The sequence below is a fragment of the Antennarius striatus genome, chromosome 5 (genome assembly GCF_040054535.1).
Source record: "Antennarius striatus isolate MH-2024 chromosome 5, ASM4005453v1, whole genome shotgun sequence".
Classification (NCBI taxonomy): Eukaryota; Metazoa; Chordata; class Actinopteri; order Lophiiformes; family Antennariidae; genus Antennarius; species Antennarius striatus.
The window spans coordinates 19948589-19962021 of record NC_090780.1 but is presented as its reverse complement, the minus strand read 5'-3'; the positions used below and the strand labels follow the sequence as shown (position 1 = coordinate 19962021).

At 40.9% G+C, this 13433-nt stretch overlaps 1 protein-coding gene across 1 annotated transcript in view; it reads right to left on the bottom strand.

Annotated features, from left to right (window-relative positions):
- Positions 1 to 334: 334 nt before the first annotated feature.
- Positions 335 to 13433, bottom strand: part of suclg2 (succinate-CoA ligase GDP-forming subunit beta) — a 74374-nt gene continuing 61275 nt past the window's right edge. Inside the window, exons 10-11 of the mRNA XM_068315334.1 lie at positions 8164 to 8284; positions 335 to 1157 (exon numbers count right to left, since the gene is read on the bottom strand). Of these exons, the coding sequence (XP_068171435.1) occupies positions 1045 to 1157; positions 8164 to 8284 (234 nt within the window). The 3' untranslated portion in view covers positions 335 to 1044. The remainder of the gene's footprint in view (positions 1158 to 8163; positions 8285 to 13433) is intronic.

The window sequence follows — 13433 nt, the reverse complement described above, 5'->3', positions numbered from 1 at the left end:
AACAGTTTCTGGCACCGTTTTTATTTTGCACATCTAATAAAGTTTGGTACAATGTGTGTGAGAGAAAGTGTGTTAATGAATATCTCACTCAAAAGGTGTCAGGAGTTGCCTCCTATTCCAACACGTAACATGATAAGCAGAAAAGTTTTATTTATCAATTAATTTAAAGTCTTATTCTAGGAAATTTTCAAAGTTTCCAAAAGAATGTTCTGTATTACTTTTCTACCGTGACAGGCTGTTAATTGTATAAATATAACAGACTTAATTAACAAACCTGATTTCTGATGTTTCATAGTTTGATCTTTCAAGAAACTAACATGAACAAACAAAACCGTAATATTTGAAATATTTGCCTTTATTTTCAGATAGCTTTCACACCCAAAGACATCCGGTCAATATACAATCATTCAGTCTACTTTTTGATTTGGCTTTCTTGACACATTTCTGTATGAAAATACAATTTACAAAAACTCTCGCTTTAGCATTCAAGAAAGGTACAGATCCAAACAATTCATATATTGATAATTTAAAGAGCACTTTACAAGACATATTATAAAAACTTCACAGTGAGAGAATTTTCACCTAATCTGAGGTACAGACAAGGTGATGGATGGATTAGCAGGATTATGTAATAATAATAATGACATGTTGAAATATGGGAGACCGTCATCGACTTCACTTTTGTACGCTTTTCTGGGGATGATGTCCTAAAGTCAAACCTAGAGGTACAAAAGGATGTTAAACCTAATTTTGGACACTAAAGTTTTAATAAGACTCCGCTGATGTTAGAAATAAAAAAACCAAACAAAAACAAAACAAATCTAAGTGATTTATCTCAATTATTATGTAATTAATAGTAGATTTGGAATGCACAGGTCAGGGTGTAATTTTACTTCCGTTTATAAAACCTGATTTAAACTGATTTGATAAATGATTTAGAAGAGTGTTTGATTACAAGCGCCTGATGTTTCTACAGGTATGAATCTGGTGGTGATGTTGTGGGGTGCCTATGAATGTGGTGGACGGCTGAACAGAATGTGTTTTCTATTTCTTGACAGAGGCGACCACTTTCATGGCAGCATCGTCCAGGTTTTCTGCCGCTGTGATTGGCAGGCCGCTCTCTCTCAGAATCCTCTTGGCTTCTTGAACGTTGGTTCCTAATAGACACAGAAAAACACTATTAAGGACGGTTGAAGTGAGAAAAAGGAAGTTGAGCCTGATCTGCCATCTGCACCAATGTAAAAACCACATCGTGTGAAAGGCAAAGAGTTCCTTTGGAGGAATCAATGTGCATGACGACAGATGGACGGAGTTGCAGGTGAGCAACGGCAAAATTCAACCACTGATCCGAATGCAGTTCTCTTTCGAACAATGTCAAGCAAGAGGGTAATTTGGTTGAAGAAAGGTCAGGGGGGAGCAGGTGCTGGATGTTACGACGGCGTCCATGCCCCGATAGACCCGTAACCAACCAGAGACACGGCAGCCCCCGGGGCTCTGCACACAGACCTGGCTGCCTCCCAGCGCCACACATGGCGCAACCAAACACCAGCCTGAAACGCCTGTCACAACACAGGGCAGGGGGACGCCTCGGTGGACGGAAGGACACGGAGAGGGGGGAGAACAAAGGTGGTGGGAGTGTGAGAAAGGGCAATGAAGGAAAAGGGTCAAAGGAAGCAGAGTCGCCCACGCTGCTGAAACAAAAGCCAGCTGTTAGTGTGACATTTACTGATTTCACACATGAAGACATGACGACAACAAAATGAGTATTTAAACAATTCTCTACGCAGACTCTGTATCTGTTTTTACGACATTTTAATTCTATTTTTAATTTTGTATTTTGTGTGATCAATCTATCTTTTTCATCTTATTAAATTTCTATTTCTTTTTTTTTTTTTATATATAACTTTTTTAACTTTGCTGTTCTCCTGCAAAAGAGAGAACAGCAATATGAAATAGGCCCAACCTATTTCATATAGTCAGCGGGGTCGTCACACACCACTGAAGAAGTCAGATGGTAAAATGTAATACAATTTACTTGGTGGTCTAATAACCTTACACAGGCCTGCATGCACAGTATGTGATGTATGTTTGTGATTAAAGATGTTTGATGTGACAATAACTGTGTCTCTGTGTTCCATCAAATCTGTGGTGTTATATGGGTGAAGCTCTATCTCTCTCTGTGTGCGTATGTTTGTGTGTCTGTGTGCACAAACACTTGCAGATTGACCTTAGCTCTTCTGGCCAGCTTGTAATTAAGACTGCATAATATGTGAATTCACTAGAGGCCTTGCAGCCCTGATCAATAGACCTTTCATGAGGAATTCTATTACTAGCTCCACTTAACGCCTAATATTTCATCTCTTTTGTCCAGCCAGATAATAAGTCATTCCAAACACTTTTCTGCAGGCTAACACTCCAAACAATCAATTTCTTGATGTAATTAATTAGAATAAGAGCAGGAAGAGACTTTCCGCCGGCACATAAACAGGGGATTGTGTATCCCAAGTCATCTTGTGATCAAATAGCATAGAACAGTCTCTCGCTGTGTCCATGGGCAACCGATAAGCACTACAACTCATCGCGAGGAAAAGGATGTACTGTAAGTTTCACATTCAGCCTGGTGAACTCTGAACCCCTTCGGGATTGACAGATCCATGTTGTCATATTGAAAGTCTTTCCTGACAGATGATTAAAAATAATAAGTTACTGCACAACAAACTTAAAACACTAGGAGATAAAACTGTGGGAGAAGCAGCCATATGTGCCCAGAGCAAATACATAATGCAGGAGGTAAACTGAACAAGAAATATATGCCTATAGATGCTGAAATAAACTAAACAACACATGCATTTTTGTTTTTATTACATACATATTCATGACTAGCGATGGTGTGTGCATCATTGGTTGGTTTAGACACTGTCTGTTTTATCCTTCGTGTAATGAGAGAGGAGGGGGTGTTCACACATCTGTGGAAGGGCCATGTGTTTACGTGGGTGTGTGTCTCTGCCTGTGTGAACGTGAGCTGCCTGCAGTTCCACTGTGAGCAGTAGGGAGCACTGATGGCTCACAGCAGCTGAGGCAAGGACAGAACCCAGCTGGATTCAGCACCACCAGGTCCGTGTGTGTGTGTATATGCAGAGTAGCGCAAGTCCTTGAATGTTTGTGCTCACCTGCAGCCACTAGGTGCTGCCAGAGATCTACTTACAGCCTGAACGCAGAGACAACCTGTATTGACTAGAATGCACAAACTCCTGGTTGGACTAAATGAAATATCGTGACTGGCTGTAAAAAATGGCACAAAAAGGAGTCAAATAACGTCTGATTACAATATATGTTCAGGAATTTAAAGTCTTATTCACCAGAGCTACTGCTGTCTGGCTTTCAAACCGTTTTCTAACAAGCATCTATCAGAATTCAACTTTGATCCCAAGCCACGCTCCTATCAATGTTACCCAGAATGCCACAGGGTTCCAAGCTGCTGAACAACTCACCGACCAATCAGCTCAGTAATACGTCTCTGAACACAAATCGAGGACCCGAAACAACAAGAACAACAAAGCAGAGATATGTATTTTTCCATGCAATATGTTTCTTCTTTGCGACACATTTCTATCACACCGCCACTCTAATGAGCAAGCCTGAAGGTGATAATTGTGCCAATGTATATTTAAAGTGTGAATCAATTAGAGGCCACCATATTTCAACAAGCTAATAAGAATCGAGACTCTGACATAGATTTCTGCCAGTTTTCCTAGCGTTATTGTCCTGAATAGAAATTTATTTTTTCCAGTTTGAGCCTTTCTGAAATTTGGAGCTCTGCAATCTGAGTCTAAATCTCTTTCTGATATTTAACTCAGAAGTCATTTGTCCCAAATATTGCTTTTAAATTTGAAGCAACACTATGCAACAAACAACGGCAAAAGGATGTGAACTCACAAGTTTTTAGATCCATTCTACTCAGTTCACAGCTGACATTACAAGCTTGTGTTGCAACAGCCTTACTCGCTCTTGTGTGCCTCTTAGCTAGCAGTGACAAATTAATGCTTTATTTTAAACATTGCTATGTAACTGACATTAGAATGTCAGCCTCCTAGCTTAAGAAGTCTTATCCATTTGTGCAACAATTATCAATAACATTAATTAAAAAGTTCCAGTCAGCCCTGCTGCGGCAGCCACATTCCAAATTCCATGGAAACATATGTGTTAACAAAAGTCAATAATACCATGAAATTCCAGCTAAGCAAAGATATTAAGAAAAAAATCAATATCTGATGATGCTTATATAAAGTACAAAGGCACACTTGACTATTGACCAAAGTGGAATTAGCAGCCAGTCTTCAACCTAAGTAAACTAAATGTGTGTGAACACAGTTATTGCACATTAAGTATTTAAGCACCAGTAGCAGCAGTTCTTGCTGTACTACGTAGAGCAGACCGCATTGGTGTCACTGTGTTATGGGATGTTTTTCAGTTTTTTTTATGTGTATTGAGAAGCCTGAAGGTCTGCTGATAAAAAAACAAAACAAAAAACAGTCCTTATGTCTGATGTTGTGCAGACTCCTGTGCATGTTACGCTTGCAGGGAACAGTCAGTGTGCTGGCCAGGGCCTCCATGATGATTCCATAAGCACCGCCGGAAAGTGTCTGGGAGCCTGATGCTGAAGAACAGCTCAGCCGTCTCCGCTGTTTAGTGTCGACATTTGCAGCTGCGAGCAAAACAGTTCCTGCACCAGACTGAGATGCAGCACCTTAGCTTAGAGGTTAGCGAGGATACTATTGTCATGCCATCAGCGCAAACTAGTGGTATGTTGTCTTGCTAGTCACTGACCTTGCATGAGAGGTGTCAAGCACTGAATGTCGTCATACTTGTGTTTTTGACTGCATAATCCATAATGGATGAGCCCCAGGGGTCCTTCCTTCATCCTGTATGTCAAACATCAAATAATTTTCACCCAAAAGCGGAACAGGACACCCCCGAACAGCACCGACACCTTTACTTTGATGTGGTCCTCATTTATTGATCAAAAAGTTTTTTGTTTTTTTTTCAGGTTGTGTCAACCCGTTTTTAATAGAAATATACAAAATGAAGTCTACTAGATGTAAAGAGCATATTCGGCATTGATGATTTTTAAACCCCATCTAGTGTTTTAGGTTTTCACCCATTTGACTGGGCTTTTGAAATTCTGATTTGATTAAATTGGGCTGGCAGTGATCAGGCCTGGGTATGTCTGGGTGCAGCCAGCGATCGATGCAGTTTGTCGGGTTTCCTCGGCTTAGTTGCGGGCAGATAGATTTTCACGCTGGTGATTTAGGTATCAGATAAACTTTTTAACTGTTTAAATTATTTAGAACTTGCATTTGCATTTACTTAAGCTGCCTTGGTTTTATGTTAAATAAAGACCCAAGATAGTCAAACAAATACTCAAAAATAGATATCTGTGTGTATCTATCTGTGTGTGTGCACATACACAAGTGATTGTGTGTACGGCTGCAGCAGATGGCTATTAAAGGTGTAAATGACACTGTCAGGAAAAGAAAGGTCATGTAATCTGTACCTGGGCATCACATCTCTATTTAATTGAATGGGAAAAAATGTCTGATTTCCTTTTGAACCTCGGCAGCATCAAGTGTTTTACAGACAGTTGGGGAATGGTTCTATAAATCAATGGATGGGGAAAAGGGTTAAACGAACACAGTCACCTTGTTCCCAGGTCTCTGAGGTGAGCAGCATCCTCATGGAGGAACATGTTTATGTTCATGTATGTGACAACAGGGGTCAGGACTGGTCTTCCTATAAATACCTTAAGTATTTGTATGTACAATGTAACTTTGTACACATTCCATGCTGTATAACACAAGTGCTAACAGTCCTACACATGGACTCGTCTTCTTTTAGCCGCGCAGACGATGCTTCACAGAATTCCAATTCCGTTCCACCTCTACTTAGACCACATGGTCCATCTCCTCCAGCTATGAGGACATCACCAATTAACTGCATGCCATTTAATCCATTCCGATCCTGCTCCATTCTCATTCGCAGCAGTTAGCCAAGCAAGATGGGTTTATTGATCCCGAACCAATCAAGTCCATGAGGCTGTAAGCCCTGGTCAAGAAGACCCACAACCCAAGTTTGGCTGAGAAAAACTGATGCAGGTGTAAACGTGTAACTGCACCTCTTTTGATCGAGAAGAAGTAGTTTATGTGTTAACATAAATTTAAATGAATTAATATTCCACACTGTACTGTGCTATGAGTTCTCCTTACAGGACATTACCTCTGTGGACAGACAGGTGGGTTCTATATTCATAGAACTGCTCCTACACCCTCACCTGCAAACCATATGAACACAGGGGTTGAGGACATACAGTATGCATTGACTTTTTTTCTCTCTTTCACACACACACACACACACACGCACACACACATTCCCTTGCTCTCTGCTCTGGACGCACCACTCAGCAGGATCTTGACAATTAAACTAACCACCAACTGGCCCCGTGCCTCCAAGAGTCACCGCTGCCTACTCAAATCCCAACACACACAGTAATACACACACACACGCACATGCATGCACACACACAGAACAATTTTCATTAGCATACACAGGTGAAAGGTGAGCCAATCAGTGCTGTCTCTACTGTTCTTCAGGCTGGCGCTAATGACGGGTGCGGCAAAATGTGACATGTGTGAGAAATGCACTGCTGTGCTTTCTGGGACATCGCGCCACAATGAAGATGGATGGGCTCCAGCGGGTACAGTAGAAATAATAAAACAGCTCCAAAGTTTACACCTTGAATTGCAGCACACATTCATACACTAAAAAAAAATCTGTTTAGTAAATAAATAAGTAATTTTTTGGTGAAACATGAAGTTATCTCTAATTTGAAACAGTGTCCAGTGAGTAATTTCCAAGGAGAAGTATTCCATTTTTGTTTTGGGAACATTTGTGCAGAGTACTGATAGAGAGCTTCCTCACATGGCCTTAAAACAATCACCTGAAGCTGAGCATCAACAAAACCAATGAGCTGTGGTGACGACTGCTGTTTGCCCATTAGTGTAAGCAAGTTCACAGACAGAAAGAAAAACTCCTACAAGTTCACAAAACAGATTCCGACAGAACATGAAGAAGCTACAAATTGCAAAACGTGGACGCTTCAAATACATCACCATCCTCGTGGCACGGAAGATTTATACAACCACCGCACTTTCAAGGTGGGCAGGATTATTGTCATCAATTCTGAATGTGGCCAAAACACATTCTCACCTACTGCTCCAGAGTTATGACACTGAAGAACGACTGGAAGTAGTTTTGCAGAACATTACGATGTCTTATCAAATGTGGCCTTTGACCTTTTGGACATAAAATGTCACCACTTTATCGTCTGATACTTTTATAAATACTTGTGTGAAAGTTTGTCATTATTATTTACTGTTACATTACATTCAAAAGAACAGGATGAATGAATACTCTGAGGACATCAGACTATATGTCCCTGCCCATAAGCTTGCCTCTGGCCTGAGCTATTACCAGCACAGAAGCATAAGGAGGTGCAATAAATCCTTCTGCCCATAGGCTATTAACCAATTACACTAAAAAGGCTATAAAGACATTTGTAACTATGAAAATTGTAAATGATTGAAATTAGATGGGGCTAATAACTATACATGATTCGATTAGTGGGCTGTTTTTGTATTCTATTTAAGCTGAAGATGTGAGTTGTGACTATGAGGCTAACAATAAGATCACATGAATAACAAGATATACAGTATAGGGGGAAAAAACAACATAGGGATTAAAAAAAGGTCTTAAAATTCTAACGGAGACGAGCCGAGTCACTCTTTCGCCACGATGCATTAGCTGATATTACAGATGCTGTTTGCCTCAGCCTCAAGATGTTTACCAAGGCAAACATCTCATCAACATGAGGGATGAGTGCTGGAGGTTTAAATCCAGTTTTACATCATAGCATTACAACCAGAGCCGTGGAATCCTCATTAAGGTCAAGCGCTATCAATGAGGGTGAGGTAGTTTGAACGGAATGATGTACATGATACACTATCAGGGTCTCAGTGGTATGTGAAGGGTCAGACAGTCCAAGCCTTGATTTTTGCGCGCGCCTGTGTGTGTGTTTGTCTTTGTAAAATCATGTGTGTTGGTTCCCACCTTCAAGCCTGACCACCAGCGGCACCCTCAGCTCGAGCTCTCTGCAAGCCTTGGTGATACCGTTGGCGATGATGGCACAGTTAACAATCCCTCCAAAGATGTTCACAAGGATGGCCTCAACCTGTGAAAGACGAGAATGAATTAAAGATTAAATGTGACCCTAGAGACATACCCGGGGTTACGACAGCCAATCAGCGCTGAGTGACTGGAGTCAGCAGAACGTCGCTCAAGTTGGGGATTTTTCTTCTTGGGCACGGAATGAATTTCCACCCTTTCCCTGGAGCGATTTTTTCAAGCAATTTCTCATATGAATTGAATTTGTATGTAAACTCGTAAAAAAAAAAAGAAGAAAAAAAAGAAAAAGGAAGTCCAATCTGAACACAGCTGTAGTTGAAAAACCATCCATCAGAACTCCATCAACAACCAGCTTTTAATCCTCCGTTACTGCTGAGCCATGAGGCGCACACACAGGGACAGTCTATGACTCAGTAACCATCATGATGAACACTTATAATTAAAAATAAATTGTGACCGCTTGCAATTTAAAATCACAGCATTTTAATGTTTCCCCGACGGGTATCAAGAACAAGTCATTGAGTTCTTAGCGTGTTAAAATTTACCAAACAATGCCACTCTCCGTTTCATCCTCACTTTAGCTGTCTTGCAGTTTTCTTTGCAAATGATATCTCCAACGTACAAAATAAGCATGAAACTGATACCACTAAGTAGTGAAGCAGGGCAGCTAGTGTGAATTGTGTGTGTGTGTGTGTGTGTGTGTGTGTGTGTGTGTGTGTGTGTGATTACACTAACAATCTAGAACTTGGTAATTACCCAGGCTAGCTCAGTGGAAAAGTAGACAGAGCACACAGGATTAATCCTCCGTGTTTGTTTATAATCACTGCTAATCTGTCAGTGCCGATTTGGATGAGCAGCTTGTATGTATGTGTGTTTGTGTCTCTCCGTTGTGGATGTGCATGTTTTCCTTGTGTGGTAATGATGTTTATAGGGGGAAAAGATCAAGGACTTGGATAGCTATCAGAGCAACAGCCATGGCATTGTCCTCTACGCGTTATCCAAATGAGCATCTCCTTCTAAACAGCAGAGGATGACACAAGACCAGCAGAGAGCTCCAAAACAAACACACGTATTCAGACACACAAAGACTTACACGCTTCGAAAAGACAGTGAGCAAGCTGTTTGGTCAACACAGTGCGCCATTTCACGCCAATGCAAAAGAGACAAACACAGTATAATGCATTTCATAATTGCTCTTCTATACACCTGAAATAAAAGACAACATCAGACTATGTTTGAAAGCTGTTTAGAGTGCTCCATCAACAATGTCACATTCGCCTCTGCTCACAAGTTTCTTCAAACATATAAGTGTCTCTCTCTATTTAAAGGGACAAGTCAAACTTCAGATTGTTATTTTCCGCCTTTAGGACTGCTACTTCACGACGTATTGGAATCTACTTCCCACTTTCGCCACACACTACTGTGGATGTGAACTAGTACATACTGAGAGATAGGTGTGAGTGTGGGCGTTTTAGCTTGCATTTGTGGTCAGATACACTTAGGGATGCATGGATTAGTACAGATATTCAATCACCAGTTATACATGTGTGGTTGTTCACAGACAATTTAAAGAAGCCTCCTATATTCAATGATTTCTGTGGATGTAAATGTGTGAAGAGTGGCTGACAGAGAAAAGCCTGCAGCGCAAGGAGGTCAGACGGACAGAAAAAGGTGCGAGGTGATACCAACTTGCCATTTCACAAACCTCAGCTGTGTATCAAACATTTCTTCCGACAGCCTGCAAAGTGTGACCTGCAGTTCACACGATGTATGTGTGTACGTGTGTATGTGTGTGTGTGTGTGTGTGTGTGTGTGTGTGTGTATGTGTCTATATTCTGTATTCAGTGTGTCCCCTTCTCTGCTGTGGCCCATGGCAAGGGCATGAGGTCAACATTGAGCTTGTCTCTAATTGTATACAGCCAATTAAAAAACAGCAGGAGAAATTCAGTCGCAAACAAATTGGTTCTGTGAATGTAAAATAAATGTAGGCCCTCATGAATTCATAGTGCCTTAAAGAGCGCCACACATTCAGAAATAAAAGCATGAAGCAAATATAGTGCGATGAAATGACCAGAAGTGTGTGTGTGTGTGTGAGTGTGTGTGTGAGAAATGACAGCTGGTGTCACACTCCTTGTGATGGATGGCACACGCTGAGCCAAAGCAGTGTGGAACATCACTTTATGATATCAATGTCTTTACATATCAGAGGCTTCGACACAGGGTCTGACATGCACGCACACGCATTCACACACGCACACACATACGGCTCTATCTGGCCCCACTGGGGGGCAGCAGAGATTAAGTGCCTTTTCTCTCCGTTTATGCAGCCCATTTTTCAACTCTGACTCTTTTGGGAAGAACCATATTTCTTCTATTCAGGCGTCCACTATTGACACACATGTATATTAATGATACATAAAAGATGATTTATGTAGCTCGAAACAAAAGTAAATGCAGTTCTGTAGAAAAATGGATGTGGTGAATATTGAGTTGCACTTTGCTGGGGGGGTTATTTATTTATTTATTTTGCATTTGCCTGTTTTTGTTTAAAAGTAGCTGTAAAGTGAATGAATGCTATTTCAACTGTACTAACACACAGGCACATTCAAGAAGAAATTTGATATATAACTTCTCTCACATTGTCAGGTCTGAGCTACAACACAAAACACACAACCATAATCACTGTCATTTCAACAGTTCGTTTGATAGGAGTTCCCAGCTATAAATTGAAAAAGCACTGGAGGCAAAGGAGCAAAAAAAAAAAACCCCAAGAAACCCCATAAAACCATAAAGTATAAATATAGTCCTTTATTTGACTCCTCCTTGCATATTGGGCTCGGTATCATTTGTGTGCATTGGATAAAAAATGTCAACAGTGATGAACTAATGAAGACGAATGGGAGTAAACCAAAGGATCAATCTCTTTGGTTGGATGTCCTCTCCAATCAAATATCTAACACTGGTCTGCTACAGCTAAAAATCTAAGCTGCGCAGCCCAATCGGTTTAAATTTTCCAAAATCACTGCAGTACTTTACACCCGCTGTCGCAGAACCAAGTACAGCCACTTTTTGCAAAGGCTTTCATTTAAGGTGAGGGAACTTGGAAGAGGGCTGGATTCCTTTCATCAGAACTCAGCATAAAGGCACCAGGTGAAATGTGCCAAGTTGCTCTTTTTAGGGAATCTCTGTGCTTTCTTTCAGGCAGTGTTCAGCACCTTCTACGGCGTTACGCTGAAACAATTCAGATTTGACAAAATAGGATCGTTTCCTTCTGGTATTACGATACCCTGCCAAGGCTTTTGTTGCGCCAAAGTCAAAGAAGGGCCTTCACAGGAGAAACAGGCTTTTCTGCCTCCTATTATACAACCCAGAAACTGTATTTAGGGTAAGTTAGAGGAGGAAAAAAACAATGTGTCATGCTTCAATGTCCTGTATTGATTTTTTCCTCATAAAATGTGCCTTGAAAGCATGAATGCAAAATACATGCGTGTTATAATTGACACAGTTATTTATTATTACATTATAGATCAACTATTTTCTGGACTAAACTGTGAAGACCGGATGAGAAGTCAACATCACATTTTCAGAAAGCCTTAATATTCCTTCCATGGATTGATAAATAGTAAGCAAACATGATGTACTTTCCTTCTCCGAGTTTCAACCCAGGGGGGAATAAAAAGCATTGTGTTCCTCCTCTTTTTGCAAGGCTGGTTGTCATAAGGTTTTTGTGCGTTGCTGAATTATCACTCAAATACACATTTTCATGCCCATATCCCTGTTAAGAACCACTAATCTCTCTGCAGGAAAGAAAAGAAATGGAAAGCATCTTGTTTCTTTTGTTAGCAGCAAGCAGATAGCAGTAGAAACAGGCAGGGTTGGAGATGGGTGTGTGTCTCTCTGTGGCCTATTAAGGCCCATTGTTCTGTCTTATCTACTGGAGACAGCCTGTACTGTCGCCGCCTTCGCTGGCATGCTATTTTTATTTGTTTCTGAGCTGCTTGGGTCCATTCTCGGCCCTGGGGCCACAGGTTAACATGAATGGCTTCTGCATCAAGACATGCTGGCTTGGTCTAATCACATCTTAGAATGATGAAGCCACTGCTGGTGAGAAGCAATTACTTAATTTCTGTCCACATATGAAGTAAAACAGGAATTAAAAAGGCAGTATAGCAGTTTCTTACAAGGTCATTTTGTTCTTCAGGATTAATTCAAATCTGCGTTATTTTGGAATCATGTCACGGCTTCTCACCTCTCATGTACATATAATGTAATGATGGTCTATACCATTGGAATAAGAACTGGCATAAAATATTTAAAATGTACAAACAACAGATTGAAGAGGTCAATAGTGAGTCACATGATTAGAGCTCTGAGAAACCATTTTCAACATTGAACAGAATTGCGTGAAAGGTTTTCCCAGGAGATGTGAATAATTCCATTTTTGTGTAGAGATATGGAAAAAGGTAACCTTATATGCCCCCAGCAGCAGAAGCATAAAAATGAAACCCTCCCCAACAGTGAAAATTACATCACCATCCAGCATTTGATTTTTAAAGTTGAATTCTTAAACCTGTTTCTCAGAATCTTTTCATTCCTTTAAATTCCCCAAAAACCATAATCTTGCTTCATGTTGCAGCAAAAGGTAAGTCTGTTAGAACGAATGGAACAGTGTGATTTCATGTGCTCATGTGCATAGAGAGCATCGAATAAATGTTTTAGTCTATGTTTACTAGCCTGAACATAAATTCTGTTGCAGTGGGGAGCTATCTTGTCTGTGCAAATCTATTCTTAGAGGGATCGAGAACAAGAAAGAGAGAATGACACAAAAGCAGAGTAAGGGAAAAGAGGGCCTGGAAGTCAAAGAGTGAGGCGAAGTGAAACAGATGGAGGAAGAGAGATGGAGAAGAAAAGAGACAGCGAGGTGATGGGAAGCGGTAAGGCCCCTGGCTTCTATTGAAGGCTAGGATTGGCTCTGGCAATGAAGGATAAGAAGGAAATAATTATCCGATCTGCTGGAGCATGACAGCCCCTTCTTGGGACCGTGGAGAGACAGTCTGAGCGTTATGTCAAAGATTGGCCATGTCACCGACGAGACACTCCTTGACAGACCATGGCATCTGAAATTTCACTTGACGGTAAGTAACCCACAGGAATCTGGAGATACCTGCCGAATCAATACCTGGTAGAGACATGGA